Here is a 14,549-nt window from a genome sequence, read left to right as displayed (position 1 = left end):
TGGTTACCGCCTGCGCGAGCACAGTTGCCATGGCAGCCCTGCACACCAGTCCATGCTCAAAGGGGTGGCACACTGGAGAGATGAAGATGTCCAAATGGGAAAGCCCTGCCCTGTGTGTAGTAATTCAACTGCTCCCCTCTCTCCCCCCTCGGACCGGCTACCCTGCCCCCTCCTGTACACTGTGTGGAGTTGGGGGGCATGAGGCAGAGATGAAAACTGCCAATAGCTGCTGGCTGGCCACAGCCTAACCCCCAGTGACACAAGGGCCATGCGCACAAACTGGCACTTCACTCTCTCTGGAACACAAGCAACCCTGTGGCTGGAGTGCTGGGACATCCCGCCGCGTAGCACTAATCTCCTCCAGCCGGACACAGATTCTCAGCGAGAGCTGGACACACACAGGCCGCTCAGATCAGAACGTGTCCATTTCCCCTATCAACTGCCTGGGCTGCTGCTAGTGCTGGGCTCCAACCCCTCCACCACTGAGCCAGCCACAAGGGGTTGATGTCTCAAATGAAACAAAACTTTGCACTTACTGGTTGGCGTCAGATAAATTCAGACAAAGCCAACCACTAAGTAAAACTCTATTTACTGAGCAATGCCATCACGTGGCTGCTAGGAAATACAAGGCAGGCAGGAGTCTATTGTGTTCACAGGGGGAGGAGGGGGCTATTTTTAAATGGGGAGTGTTCCCAGAGCAAGAGGCTTGTAGCTTCCACAAGGATCCATTTGACTGTAGCAGCTTCCTCACTGACAGCGTGGAATCTGGGTCCTTTAACCCCTTGGGTTGGCTTGCACAGGCATTCCTCTGCCGCCAAGAATAAACAGCAGTTCTGTGCTAGGGAGCTGGGTAGTCCCCACTGTTACACCCCTACTGGTGACGCTACTGTGTAAAGGCCATTTAGTTAACCAAGGGAGTGTTGCCAAGTGGTTAGAGTAGGGAACTGGGCATTGGTACCTTCTGTCTCTTGCTCTGATATAATTTGCTGGGTGAGCTCAGTCAAGTTGTTCGCATAAAATGAGGCACAGAAATTCAGGGCTTGATCCTGGTGCCTATATGGGAGCTGAGCTCATTTGAGCTAGAGATTGTTCTTAGTCGTAGTGATTCTTTGTGTCTAAAGGCCCCAGCTGAAAGCAGGGTTCTATTGTGCTAGACCATACACTGTGTGAGGCTGGCCCTCTCCCAAAGACCTTACCAGCCTACTAGACAAGATGGACACAGGAGATGACGTGACTTGCCCAAGGTCATGCAGCTGGTTGGGTGGCAGAGCTGGGACTAGAATCAAGGTCTCCTGAGTCAGGGTCCACTGAAGTACACAGCCTCCCAATAGCACCAGTGCTGCCTCTCCCCCACCCTTTTCTTATGTATTTAGACTGTAAGTTCTTTGGGGCAGGGGCTGTCTCTCGCTCTGTGTATGTGCCCTGCCCGGTACAAGTCCTGAGCTCAGCTGCAACTTCTTGGGGCTACTGGAATATAAACAACAGTTGTTTCTTTCAGTTTTTCCCATCTTCATTCCTGGGGGGTGGTTCATTGATTTCAGCAGGGCTACTCAGAAAATACACAGCTGGTCAGCTAGTAAATGTGGCAGAATCAGGCCCTCTGTGAGCTAATTAAGGGCCTAATCCTGCTCTCAAAGAAGTCAGTTGACTGAGTGTGAGAGGACCTGGGATTTTTAAGCAGTTCATTGTTCTCCAGCCCAGGCCAGATGGGAAATCCTTTCCCCCCACGTGAGGAAGTCTGCACACAAAGTGCTGAGTAATGCTGCATCAGCAACCAATGCTTGGCATCTATACAAGAAGATTTTGTATAATTAGCATTTCTCCAGGCAGCCAGCTCTTCCTGTAAAAGTTCAACAGCCAGAGAAGAGGGGCAGAAAAAAGTGTGATGGGACAGGGGGCTCTGACTTCCTCAGTGATGTCTGTTTATATTTAAACCAAAGCCCAGGAGAGCGAGAGGGCAGCGTGACATATTGTGACATATGGTCAGCCTGTGATTTGGTGTTTCCAGCCCGAGTAGCCCCTAGAGCTAAGGTGACTTGGCAACGTCAGTAAGGGACAAACTAAAGGGACTGAAGAGGGGGCATTCAACTTGCACATGTACTGACCCCCTGGACGAGTCAGCAGGGACTGAGTGATCTAAAAGCATGACTTCCGCTATTTGAATTAAAGGACCCATTAACCCTGCAGCAGTAGCAGACTCAAATCTCTTATGTGACATAGCCACTAGGGGCCAAAACCCATGCTAGGTTAGGTGGATTACACAGGTTGCTTGCTAGGGGATTATGGGAAATGCATATAACAGTTGACGGCAGAGGAGAAATAGAGAGAGCAGCATGTGCAAAGCTCTTACCCCATGCCCATGCCTTGACTCCCAGAGAACAGAATTTACAGCAATTAAGAATGGTCTGGGCAGGATGGCTCTGGGAGCTTTGTCTGAGCAACGACTCCAGGATTGAGTCCAGCTGGATAAATTCACCTAGTTTGCACAAACAATGAATGATCACAGAATTAAAAATACTTTTATTAAGTAGGTTTGCTTTGGTATCAATCCAAGGGCACTTGGTAACAAAGGCAGCACACGAACACAAAGGATACATGCCAGAACACTGGAAGGAAATGTTTCTTCCTGACATGATGGAGCTGCTGATAGAAGTTGTGTCTTCCAGCCTGAACCCCAAAGCAACCACACTCTGCTCCAGTTCAAGAAACAGCTTATGTTGAGAGTCTTTTTCAAACCAATTCATCTAATCAGATGTGGTTTTAAACGGCTACAGCACTGCACAAAGATGGGCTTTCCACGCGGGCTGCCACCAACTGCGGTGTGGCCCAAGTGACATGAGCACTGCAGGCCATCTCCAAAACTTCCTTCATAGCTGTCCTGGTTTAAACCCCCTAACAAGGATTTTAAAGAGATGCAATTATAATTACAGATGCGAAGACACTATTTCAAGACAATGTAAAACTAGACTCCCCCCCCCCATTTAAATTAGATGCAGCATCTTTCTTCGCTTCCTGTCCTAGAGCAATGGTTTTCAACCGTTTTTCATTTGCAGACCCCTACAAAATTTTGACTGGAGGTGCAGACCCCTTTGGAAATCTTAGACACAGTCTGCAGCCCCACAGAGATCCACATACCACAGGTTGAGAACCTCTCTTCTATGGTAATGACCACCTTTTGCAGACCCCTTAGACATAGTCTTTGGAACCCCAGGGGTCTGCGGACCCCAGGTTGAAAACCACTGTCCTAGGGTGGTGGTGTGTGCTGTTGAAAAGACAGTGTTCCACTCCAGAAGTAGCTGCATTTTGAGGAGGAGATGAGGTGGCTCCTATAGCTATTCAGACTTTGCAAAAGCACTTTGGGATCCTTCATGGTTAAAAGTGCTATAGAAATGTAAGGTGTATCAGTCAGGATGTTGAACCAGAACGGACCCCACTTTTCTGGCAAAAAGTGGTCACCTTTACTGAAGTCAGGGCAGTGTCTAGAACACGTCACGGCATGTTGGGAATACAGGGCCTGTCCTGCAGGGCACAGGCACACTATTTTGAGAGGTGTGATGCGGGGGAGCGGAGCCCACAGTCGGGTGCCCCAGGTAGGGCACTAGGTCAAAATTCCCCACCCTGGGACAGACAGAACGAGAAGATATTTGGACAGAAGCGATGGACTGCTGGCCCAGGAGGCAGTGTCCCTTTCCTTGCCGAATGGCAAAACCTCAGCACAAACACTGCTGCCGGGATGGATCACTTGATGATTACCTGTTCTGTTCATGCCCTCTAGGGCACCTGGCATTAGCCACTGCTGGAAGACAGGATACTGGGCTAGATGGCCCTTTGGTCTGATCCAGTGTGGCCGTTCTTATGTCTACGCCTCACTGAATGGCAGGCCGGCTGGTGACAGGGGATCTCTTTTCCCTGCACTGCACAGCCAGCGCAGCATGCCCACAGGAGGACAGGTGTCTCGCCCCCATTCAGCCAAGTCACAGCAAGAGACGTTTTTGAAACATTCCACTCCTCTCGCTCTTTAAGCTGACCGAAGACCCAGGGCCCCCAGATCTCCTGCCACTTCGCTCTGTGTAGGAGCAATCCACCAGCCCGAGGCCTGTGCACGGCTTCACAACCAACAGGAGGAAGTACTATTGGGATAACTGTAATGCCTACAGGCTTCAGCTGAGATCAGGGCCCCATTTTGCTCTTAAGAGCCAATCTGTGCCCCAAGGAGCTTACAATCGAAATGGACAAGACAGGAGAGGAACAAGGTACAAGCAGAAGACTGGGAACTGAGACAGCAGCCCACTGGAGTAAATGGGAGTCTTTCCATTGATGTCAACAGGCTTTGGATCGGGTCCTAGGTAACTTGCCCAAGGTCACACAGAGAATCTGTGGCAGAGCTTGGATTTGAGTCCAAGTCCCCTGAGTCCCAGTCCAGTGCCTTGACTACAAGACCATTCGTCTTCCCCCTGGTCACCCACCTAAACCTCCTCTTGAGGATATAAGTGGAAGAGAATGAGGAATTTCACCCAAGAGGCACTGGCTTAAACCTCAGAGCGACTCCACTTTTCTAAGATCTGCAGCCTGCTGTAACGTAAGTATGGAAATGTTTAATACTGGATTAAATATTCATCCTGGTTCAAAGATTAAAAACTTTTCAAAGACAGTCCTAGGGTCAGAGCTCAGAATGATTGGGGGGGGGGGAGGGGAGGTTCAGAGATGTCAGGGATTGCTTGCAGCAATGGAGGGGCTGAGACCTTGAGCGCTCTGAACGATGCCCCAGGTTTTCTCTGCCTCCTTCCAGCTGAGTGCCTGGGAAGGATTGTGCAACACCTAAGAGCAGACCCGCAGAGACACTCTGACCTGCAGATCAATGCTCCAGCACAAGTGGCAGGGACCCTGCAGAGGGTGGGCATGTGTCACATCTGAGATGTGCCTTTACTGCTCCATTCAACACCTCCCAGCGTGCTCTGCCTCTCGTCCAGTCCGTGTTTGTGCAGCTTCTCTTCATGCACTGACCCCCCGTGTGCAATTCCTCCAGACAGCCCCCCATGCCAGACTGCAGGACTCGGCTGCAGCCTATCGTACCACGGAGTGAAACATTTCCCCCCAGGAGCTGCACGTGGGCCAGACGCCCCTACCCACCCACCCACGAGGTGTGATTGAAGACAATGTTCCTTGTCTTTGCCCAGTGGGAGAAGACGGTTTTCTCAGTGATGAAGCGGTGGCCACCCCGGGGGGCTCTCTCATGGGCGAGGTACATCCTGCACTCGTCCAGCTTGCCCTTTTCGAAGTAGTGGTAAGGCACTCTGGGATGGTTCTTCTCCCTGCCAACCAGAGCAGACAAGAGGTAGCGCCGTGGGGCACTGGCCCAGATGGCAGACTCCTGCTTCCAGAGCAGGGATGGAGCCAACACAAGAGAAAGGCACCAGTCTACTAATCCTGGAGATGTCCATTCAGTGTCAGGGATCGCTGGGCCACATGGCTGAGGGCACAAAGCATGAGTCCCAGTCATGGGGATTGTCAACTCCCCTGCTAGGAGCTGGGTGTGTAACACCCACCTCCCAAACCTCCACATTAGGCTGGACAAAACACAAGCAAATCTACCAAAGGGACCAATCCTGCCCCACGAGGTGGGGATGGGGGAGCTGAATGAATGAAGAACTTCCTCCGAGTTACAGACAGACCCGCCCCTGCTGAAATCCTCATCCTCCCCTTCATTGCTCTGGGCCTCGATTCCCACCACACGCTTCCTCCATCATCTTACTGCATCCCAGCTCTCCAGACGCCAGCAGGTGTGGGCATCACAGAGAGAGCAGAGCCATGTCACCTCTGCAGCTAGGGCCCCCAACTTCCTGTTCCAAACTGCCTCCTTGCTTATAAAAACTCCTCGGGAACTCACCCCCAGCCAGACTCCCATTCTCTCTGTTCTGTCCCCTTCCTTCTCGGATCTCACTACTGTTGGTGTGAGGACCTTCTCCTCTGCAACTCCTTCTGCTTGGAGCAGCCTCCCTGTATCTGTCCACTTCATATATTTTCTGCATTGTCCACGCCTCCTAATACACCCCTCCCTGTGCTGTTTGTTACCGAACAGAGATTGTATGGAAGACGTATTGTATTGCTTGTGGGATGGTTGTGCTGAGTTAACTGACGAACAGACGTGCTTTGTGGCAAAAGCCACAAGAAGTCTCCCGCCCTCAGTCCCTCCCTCTCCTCATGGACGTACCTGCAGTAGCTATCGCTGACCATGCCGAAGACAAAGATCTGTTCGCACAGCTCCATTGCCAGGATCATGGTGAACCAGCCAGTGCTCAGGAAGGAGCCAGACTTCATCCTACAAATCACACAGCAACAGAGTTGGAGGGGCCAGGCTGCCGTAACCAGCACGGCAGAGAGAGAAACGGACACGGGCTGTGGGAGGGAAACCTGCACTCATCTCCTAGACCAGGGGTCGGCAACCTTTCGGAAGTGGTGTGCCGAGTCTTCATTTATTCACTCTGATTTAAGGTTTTGCGTGCCAGTCATGCATGTTAACGTTTTTAGAAGGTCTCTTTCTATAAGTCTATAATATATAACTAAACTATTGTTGTATGTAAAGTACACAAGGTTTTTAAAACGTTTAAGAAGCTTCATTTAAAATTCAATTGAAATGCAGATCTTATCAGTTTAGGGCAGTGGTTCTTAACCTGGGGTGCACGCACTCCCTGGGGGTGTGAGATGCCCTTTCTGGGGGTGCGAGACAGGCAAGATTTTTTTAGAAGGCAAATCATCGAAAACACAAATTAAGCACAGGCACATAAGTACAACTACTTTGTTTCATCAAACCTATGTATTTATTTACATTATATATTTTTAATGATTACTGTAATATACAAAGTTTTTAAGTTTTCAAGTTTTTAAGCTAATTGTAGTGCAATTTTTTATAAGGGCTGTAGAGTGCTGGGACCAGGCCAAGAGCAGAGCCCTGGGCTGGCTGCCGATACCCCAGGCCGGCAGGAGGGCTGAGCAGGGCCGAAGGCCCAGACCCTGGCTGGCAGGGGGCCGGGTGGCTGGAACCCCAGACCAGCAGCGAGGTGAGTGGGGCTGGCGGCTGGTATCCCAGGCTGGCAGCAGGCTAGGTGGGGGGAGCTGATGGCCGGGACCCCAGCTAGCAAGGGGCTGGCGGCCGGAACCCCGGCTGGCAGCAGCGTGCCAGTAAAAATCGGCTTGCGTGCTGCCTTTGGCTCGCGTGCCACAGGTTGCCAACCCCTGTCCTAGGCCAAGAGTGGACAATAAGGCACATCCTGCCCTGACTGAGGGGGGCAGACTAGGGCACCTACTGGGTGTGATTAGGGCCTTTGGAGCAGTCTCTGGATGAGGATGGGAAGAGCAAACAGAAGAGCAGGACAAGAAAAACGGGGCGGGGAGGAAGATGGGCTCTTTGTCTACCGGGGATGGGGAGGAAATGCCAGCAATACCGGATGCACGTGTGTTTGGAAGCGCTCTCTTTCCGCCCCCTCCCACTCCAGTCTCCTGGCATGTCGTGCCCCTTGAAGTGAGTGTGGGGCCGGTGAACAAAGCTGCACTGGCAGCTCTGGAGGACTGATGCTCCCTGTTTATCCACAGTGGGTACGGGACAGGCAGCAGCGGGGCAAGCAGCTCAGGCTGCTCCTCCAATGGGCCTCATCCCTGGCACAATGGGACCCCCTCAGCAAGTGCAAGGGGAGCTCAGTCTGTTCTTGGCCTGTCTGCTGACCAGGGGGACTATCAATGCCAAAGGTGATGGAGATGTGTGTGCTGTGGACACCCAACCAACAGGAACCAAATGGAACCCTCCACTCATCTACCAAGCAGAGGACAAATGACTGCTGGTCACTGCTGACCTGCACAGGGTTTCAACTGAAAAGCTGACTGCCCATAAATGCATGATGTAACTGACGTGTTACATATCGTTATACAGCAATGAATTCTTACACAACTCTTCCTGGGATGAAGGTGACTCCATAACTTTCTAACATCCACAAATAGCCCATTGCAGTTACACGGTGACTGCTTGCGAAATCCATTCGTGTTCAGCGCCCTGACCCTCCTACGGTACCGTGCAGGTCCATTCACCACTGAGGGACAAGCAGCATTTGTGGGAGGGGAGTAAACTGTCCCACTCATGTCAATGGGTTGGTAACTCTGAAACCCAACATTTACAATTGAAGAGTGGAGAACTGCCTAAGTGACTTAGAAGCACAAATCCCATTGGGACTTGTGCTCCAAAGTCCTATAGGTGCTTTCGAAAATCCTATCCTAAAATGGCAACACTTAACTATTTCACTGCTGTTTGGTTTACCAGAAGCATCCAGCTACCAGTAGACCCTGGGGTGGAAAGCTCTACACCCAGGAGGTGGCTGTGGCGTGGAGGCCCTGAGGGAGGGAGCGAGGAGCCTACTCACCTGTTCTTCCCTGTCTCGACCTGGAAGACCTCGTCACAATAAGCCATCATCCTCTCGGTTAGCGTGTAGATCTGCAGGCTGGGATACATCTCCTTCATTTCCTGGAGAATCCTGTAGGTCAACCCCCCCTTCTCCCGGCTCATCTTTCTCATGGGCCCCCAGACGATGTAGATGGTCTCCCGGGACTGCTTGAAGAAGTACGACTGGTTCCTCAGGAGCAAAGGGATGCTGGTGTGCGAGACGACCCTGATGGTGCTCTTCGTCCCCACGTCCTCTTCGTAGCCATTGGTGGGGGCCTGGTTCATGCGCAGGACGCACTCCATTTGGTCGATCTCCTTCCCCAGCCGCGAGCCCAGCATCTGACCCGAGCTCGATACCAGGGCGCACTGGCGGCACTGAGCTCTGACCAACGGCTGCAACAAGACGCACCGTTAGCAATGGAGAGGGACAGGGGAGGCCCAGGGCCATATCACCCTTTCATCACCTGCACTGGCTTCCTGTCTGTCTCTAAATCCAATTCAGAACTGCCCTCCCTCAAGGGCCCCCTTCCACCACTCCCTCCACGGTGCTGCTCTTAGCCACCCTCCCTGCAACTCCCTATTGCTCGCACAGGGTGGCGAGGCTCTCAAGCCAAATCTACACCGGGGTTAAAGCCATGTTACCAGAATGAGCTTTAAAAAACGCGTCTAGAACTGGTTTCTCCTGACTCCCTTTAACTATGCCCTGGTGCCTCCCTGGAGTCTGAAAGCAGCACGCTCTAACTTAGGCCCCCACCAAAGGGTAGTGTTTTCGATTACTCCAGATGTCGGAGGTGCTTTGCTTTGAGCCTGTTCCGGGCCACAGACAGCAGAGATTGATGTGAGTGAGCCAAGGGGCTTTGTTACACCAGCACAGGGCCACAGTAGCCCCATGGCTAACGCTCTGCATTGCTGAGGCATCTTTCACAACTTAGGAGCCTCAAACACTGTGCAAACTTTAATCAATAAGCCTCAACTCTCGTGGGAAGTAGGTACATTATCATCTTCATTAGTGATGGAGAAACTGAGGCAATGCTGGGTGAAGTGACTCGCCCAAGGGCACACAGTGATACTGCAAATGGAAATCAGAAGTCCCAACTCCCAGTCTTGTGCTCTAACCACTACCTCACATTCTCCCGTCTTGGGAGAGCCCATTCGCAGCTGGAACTTTAACCCACCTTTCCATCAGGAACACGACTGTATCCCTCGAAGCTGAGGGCTCCAGACACCATCACCAAGGGACGTTTATGTTCCTCCAGCTGCTGATAGCTGAACCAACGCAGCTGCGAGCAGAGCAGGATGTAGAGCACAGTACAAGCAGACAGAATCACCAGAGTTAAGAACAGATGGACCTGCAATGCATTGAGAAGGGAAGCTCAAGATTCACTGCTGAGAACTTCGCACATGGCAGCAATAGGGGTGACTGCATTCTAGTGACCAGGGATCTCTCATTGTGGTGGGGCTAGAATGGGCTGAACGCTGCAGGCATCCTGGAAAACAAAACACGGGCGGTGGTTCTTCCTTCTTCCTCTTTAGCAGGACGGGAAGGGCAGGGCATGGCTGTGGCGCTCGACAGCTGTTTGAGATTCCCAGATTGAGAGACCATGATCTAGTGTAATTAAAGACCCTGGCTGTTCTAAATTAAATACTCTGAGGGGTCCACAGTGGGAACAAGGGCTAGGAGGGGAAGGAAACGGAGTCAGCTGTGATCGGATCAGGCAATCCTCAGGGGAAAGCAAGAGAGAAGGACCAAGATCGATGTTGGCAGGCCGGCTGGGGGTTCTTCACCCTGGGTCTGTGAAAACATCTCCCCCCGCTGAAAACCCACACGATGCCTTCCACCCAAAGAGCTTCCCCCATGTTTTCAACCTGACAGCACTCCCACCAGGTAACATCGCCCCTGCTTTCCAGCTAAGGGAAGGCTGAAGTGCAGGGAGATTAAGCGCCCTGCCTGAGGTCACACAGCAGGGTCATGGCAAAGAACCCAGGAGCCCGGATTCCTAACCCCTGCTCCAGCCACCGGACACCTGCATACGAAATCCAGGAAGCGTTGATGTCAGTGCAGCAGTACACACCCCGGTAGGGGACAGGGAAACAGGGGCTTACAGCTGTGACCATCCCCAGATCACACTGCGCTCCCCTTGGCAGGTCCCTGGGTAGAGCGACTACCTGCCACCTCCATCCTGTAATTCTCTCCTCCTCTCAGAGCAGAGCTCACCCTGGTTATTTTCATTACACAACGGTCCCCAAGGAGTCAAGCATCACTAGACCTTTTGTAGTGCTGCATCACAAACCAGGAGCGGGGCTGCACTCTTTGATGGACAGTGATTACCATTTAATATGAAACCTTCGGTCACGCATCACAATTGGAGAGCGCTTGGCAAACGAGTAGCTCAGATGTGCCCGATTGTTCTGTTTCAAAATGACTCACTTCCTGTCTAGTAACAACAGGCTGCCCGGCTGATAAATGGCGAGCCTTAAAGAGCTCTGAAGGCCACAGGCTGCTTTGTTCCTGTCTGGATTGTAACGTCATCTTCTGTCAAAACTGTGGATTGCTTGAGCCTCAGGGAGGAGCAGATCAGGAACCACGCACAGCACAGCACCAGGTATAGAGGGGGCGCTACCTACGCCATCATGGCTTACTTGGCTATAGCTAAAGCGCGAGGCCAACCACCAGCATAACCTGGCCCCGTGGTGCCCATCTCAGCAGAGGCCAAGGAGCAAAAGGGCCCTGGGGACTGAAATGTGCTATCCCCCTCTCCAGGTGCGAGAGTGATACTCACATTGCCACTGCTCAAGACTCCAGCCCCTGGGCTGTCAGTCTGGGACCTCTTACAAACACTAACATATGGGGGGGGGGCATAGCCCTAATGGGGAGGGTCATAAACAGGAAGAAAAACTTGTTCTGGGCTCTTTGCTTTAGCCACACACATGCTGACCCAGCACATCCCCACACGTGTGCTGAACACAAGGGTGGGGGCAAAGCTCGGGGGCTCTCTCAGCCCAAGGATGGAAGAGGAAGGAAGGAGATGCCAAACCAGCACTGTGCTGAGTATTGTAAATGTCCCAGTAGTGCCCATGATGTGCACGAAGCACTGGCCAGACACCACTCAGACAAACTCCCTGCTCCCCACAGCTCACAAGGCATGAGCCCTATAAATGGACAAAGCATGGTGGGAGCGGAGCTGCAGTCACACACAGCCCTAGCAATAACATCGGGGTGGAACAGACCGACTAGTTCCCCATGGCCCATCCCACCCTGGCCAGAGGGGAAGCATTTCCCCAACACAGTTCAGGGTTTAGATGGACAAACCCAAGCACTGAGGGTTGGTTTTATAAAGGTACTTCTTTGCCACACCCTAAATGGGTTAACTCCTCTCTCTCCCCATGTGAGCTGGCCACAGCCGTGATCAGCTGAGGGTACATCTACACCGAACAAAAAACAATCACGGCCGTAGTGGGTCTCAGAGCCCAGGGCAGCTGATTCAGGCTTGCGCTATGGGGCTGAAAACAGCAGCGCAGACTTTCCTGCTTGGACTCCGAGAGCCACCCCCAGACCAGGTTTCAGAGCCCGAGCTCCAGCCTGAGCAGGAACATCTCCACTGCTATTTTGAGCCCCGTAATGCAAGCCCAAGTCAGTTGTCCCAGGTGCTGAGACTTGCTGGAAGACTCTGGTGAGAAAAACTGCTCTGAACAAGAGACACTAGTTTGTCAAGTTGAATTTTAGATTTAGAAGCGTAATTTTGCTTTTGTTAATTTGTAACCCTTTCTGTCCTGCCTTATACTTGGTATCACTTAAACCTATCCCCTTTTATTAATAAACTCACTTTGCTTTTATTATAAAGCAGCTCAGTGCTTTGATTGACACAGAGTGTTAACCCCAGGTACGGTAAGAAGCTGGTGTTTACTATCTCACTGGATAGGAGCAGCAAACTCAATAAGGTTTTGTGGGTGCTACAGTCAGAGGGGCTAAGCACTGCAGATAGACATCTCTGAGGAACTCGAGAACTAGGATTCACTGGTTACTACCCGCTACAGAAGGTTTGGACTGGCAGAGTGGACTGGAAATTCTGCTGGCAAGGCAGATAAGCTGGCATGTCGGGGAGCTGTCACACAGCTTAGCAGCAGCAAAGTTCTCACTTGCTGAGGCTGAGAGGGTAACACAATGGCTCACAGCTCTAGAATGATTGTCACTGATGTATTCTACAGTGTCTCTTTATGGGAGAATGGAAAGGTGTCTGCTTAATAATGCACCTTTAAGCCACATGGCGCCCCATATATTCTCCTGTTCTCTGCAGTTAGAGGATATTTATCAGGACACTAACTGGGGCACAAAGACTCCAGAACCAGCCTACTGGTGTACATTTCCATATGGCGACCACATACATTTCCACCAATTGTCCTTGAGGATTCTCGATCAATTGGAATATAGATACCATCCTCACGTCCATTAAGGACATGATGCCCAATGCTCTTTAGCATTTCCTGTCCCTCTGCAACCTTTTCCTTGGCTCTGTAATTCCAGCCCATTTTGCTACCGTCACTACGGTCCTAAATCCAGGGGTTTGAGAGCATCACTGCATCTTGGGATCTGGTTACTTACAAGTGTCTTCAGCTTCAGCGTCTTATCTGCCCCAGGTTTGTCTTGGGATTCAGGAACTGCGCCCTGCAAAACACAGACAGGTTAGCCTGTTGGCAACAAAATAAACATTTAGCAAAGACAACAAAAAGCAAAGTCATTGACATTAAACTAGATAAACTTCTGAGCAGAGTCAGTCCAAAAGGGGCACGTTAAGGAGTATGTACTTGAGACCACATATAGTACCCCGGAGATTTGGTCTGGAGAACTATCACCTTGAGCACCCCATTCATTTTAAGGTCTTGTTAAAAACCACTCTCCTTCCTTGTGAAACCCTCTGTCAACTTGCTCCAGCCAACTACATCTTCCTTGTGATTCTCTGATCTCCCACCCCTGCCACTCATCTAGCTCAGGCCTCCACAGAATCTCCTTGCCGTTGGCGTGAAGCCTTATCTTTTGCAGCACCTGCCATCTGGTTCATTTCTCTCACTTCAGAGCTCACCAGGCTAACAAATAACAACACACTGCACTTGTACAGGACCTGCTCATCGGAGGAGTCCCTCACTCCTCAATGTGTTTTATACACTCTGTGGGCATTTCACACTCAGTAATGTCTTTAACAATCACTAAGCCTCACAACACCCTTGTGAGAAAATACAGGGACCACTCTATCCACCACTGAAATGCAGCCACTTCTGGGGTGGAACACAGCTGTTTAATAGAGCACAATATTGCTACACTAGAGCTTAGGATAGGAATATTTATCAAACACGCACAGCCTCCTACGGACCATTGTGCCAGCCAGTTGTCTGGGCCACGTTCACAGTTCTTTCCCTCACTCACCGTGTGGCTTCGGATCAGCCTTGTGCTTCAGTTTCCCTGAGAATTACAGTGACTCACCTGCCTCGCGGGGGAGGAATGAGGCTTCATTCGTCAGTGCCTGTCGGGTACTTTGAGATCCTCAGCTGGAAGGGGCTGGGGGGAGAATGCAAGGCTGTCATTTCGTTTGGCCAAGAGATGGATCAAAGAGATCAAAGCGTTCAGCAGAGCTTCCGTTCTGCTGCCAGGGCCCCCTCGCCCTGAGCCAATATGCTGTGGCTCCTCCTGAGCAGTGCCAGGCTGCAGGACACCAAATCCAGACAGACCCAACAGCAGCATCCAAGAGAATGGACCCAGGGATGGTGAGGAGGCCAGAGATGACGCCCCAGTGTGAGCGGGACCCCGCAAGGGCCACACAAAAAGGGCCTGATGTGCCCCATGATTGTCCAACACTTCTGCAGGGGTTTCTCTCACAGATGTCCACTGAGCTGGGGTGTCTCTGTCACCCCCTCCAGCCCCAGGGGCCCCACTCTCCCAAAGACAGAAGAGCTGTGCCACCCACTCCCCACCCACATTGCCACCCACTCCCTGCCCACACCCCAGTGGGGTGCCCCGGCCTTACCCGCCCCCCAATCCCTAGGACAGCAGTGCTGTGCCAGCCCCACACCCCCCCCCAGTGTCACCCACTCCCTGCCCACACCCCAGTGGGGTGCCCCGGCCTTACCC

At 51.8% G+C, this 14,549-nt stretch overlaps 1 protein-coding gene across 2 annotated transcripts; it reads right to left on the bottom strand.

Moving 5' to 3' along the window:
• Positions 1–2,500: 2,500 nt before the first annotated feature.
• Positions 2,501–14,240, bottom strand: ST6GALNAC4 (ST6 N-acetylgalactosaminide alpha-2,6-sialyltransferase 4). 2 transcript variants are annotated; one of them, XM_034793754.1, is made up of 6 exons: positions 13,905–14,217; positions 13,029–13,091; positions 9,604–9,777; positions 8,409–8,821; positions 6,212–6,319; positions 2,501–5,312 (listed from the first exon to the last, which is right to left on the bottom strand). In XM_034793754.1, the coding sequence occupies exons 1-6, from the start codon at positions 13,932–13,934 to the stop codon at positions 5,123–5,125; spliced, it is 978 nt and encodes a 325-aa protein (XP_034649645.1). In that variant the 5' UTR covers positions 13,935–14,217; the 3' UTR covers positions 2,501–5,122. The 2 variants fall into 2 exon arrangements, with proteins under 2 accessions (XP_034649645.1, XP_034649646.1); XM_034793755.1 differs by lacking the exon at positions 2,501–5,312 and adding an exon at positions 5,330–5,470 and having other exon boundaries at positions 13,905–14,240.
• Between the last annotated feature and the right edge of the window lie 309 nt (positions 14,241–14,549).

The sequence above is a fragment of the Trachemys scripta genome, chromosome 17, assembly GCF_013100865.1.
Source record: "Trachemys scripta elegans isolate TJP31775 chromosome 17, CAS_Tse_1.0, whole genome shotgun sequence".
Classification (NCBI taxonomy): Eukaryota; Metazoa; Chordata; order Testudines; family Emydidae; genus Trachemys; species Trachemys scripta.
This window is presented reverse-complemented; position numbering and strand designations above follow the sequence as displayed.

What these genes read in the sequence shown, in the direction of transcription:
- ST6GALNAC4 (XM_034793754.1), bottom strand. Translation starts at nt 13,934, where the DNA reads ATGAAGCCTCATTCCTCCCCCGCGAGGCAG. An exon ending in ATTCCTCCCCCGCGAGGCAG is followed by an intron (nt 13,092 to 13,904) that starts GTGAGTCACTGT and finishes TGTGTTTTGCAG; the next exon opens with GGCGCAGTTCCTGAATCCCA. An exon ending in GTCGTGTTCCTGATGGAAAG is followed by an intron (nt 8,822 to 9,603) that starts GTGGGTTAAAGT and finishes GTCTTGTTGCAG; the next exon opens with CCGTTGGTCAGAGCTCAGTG.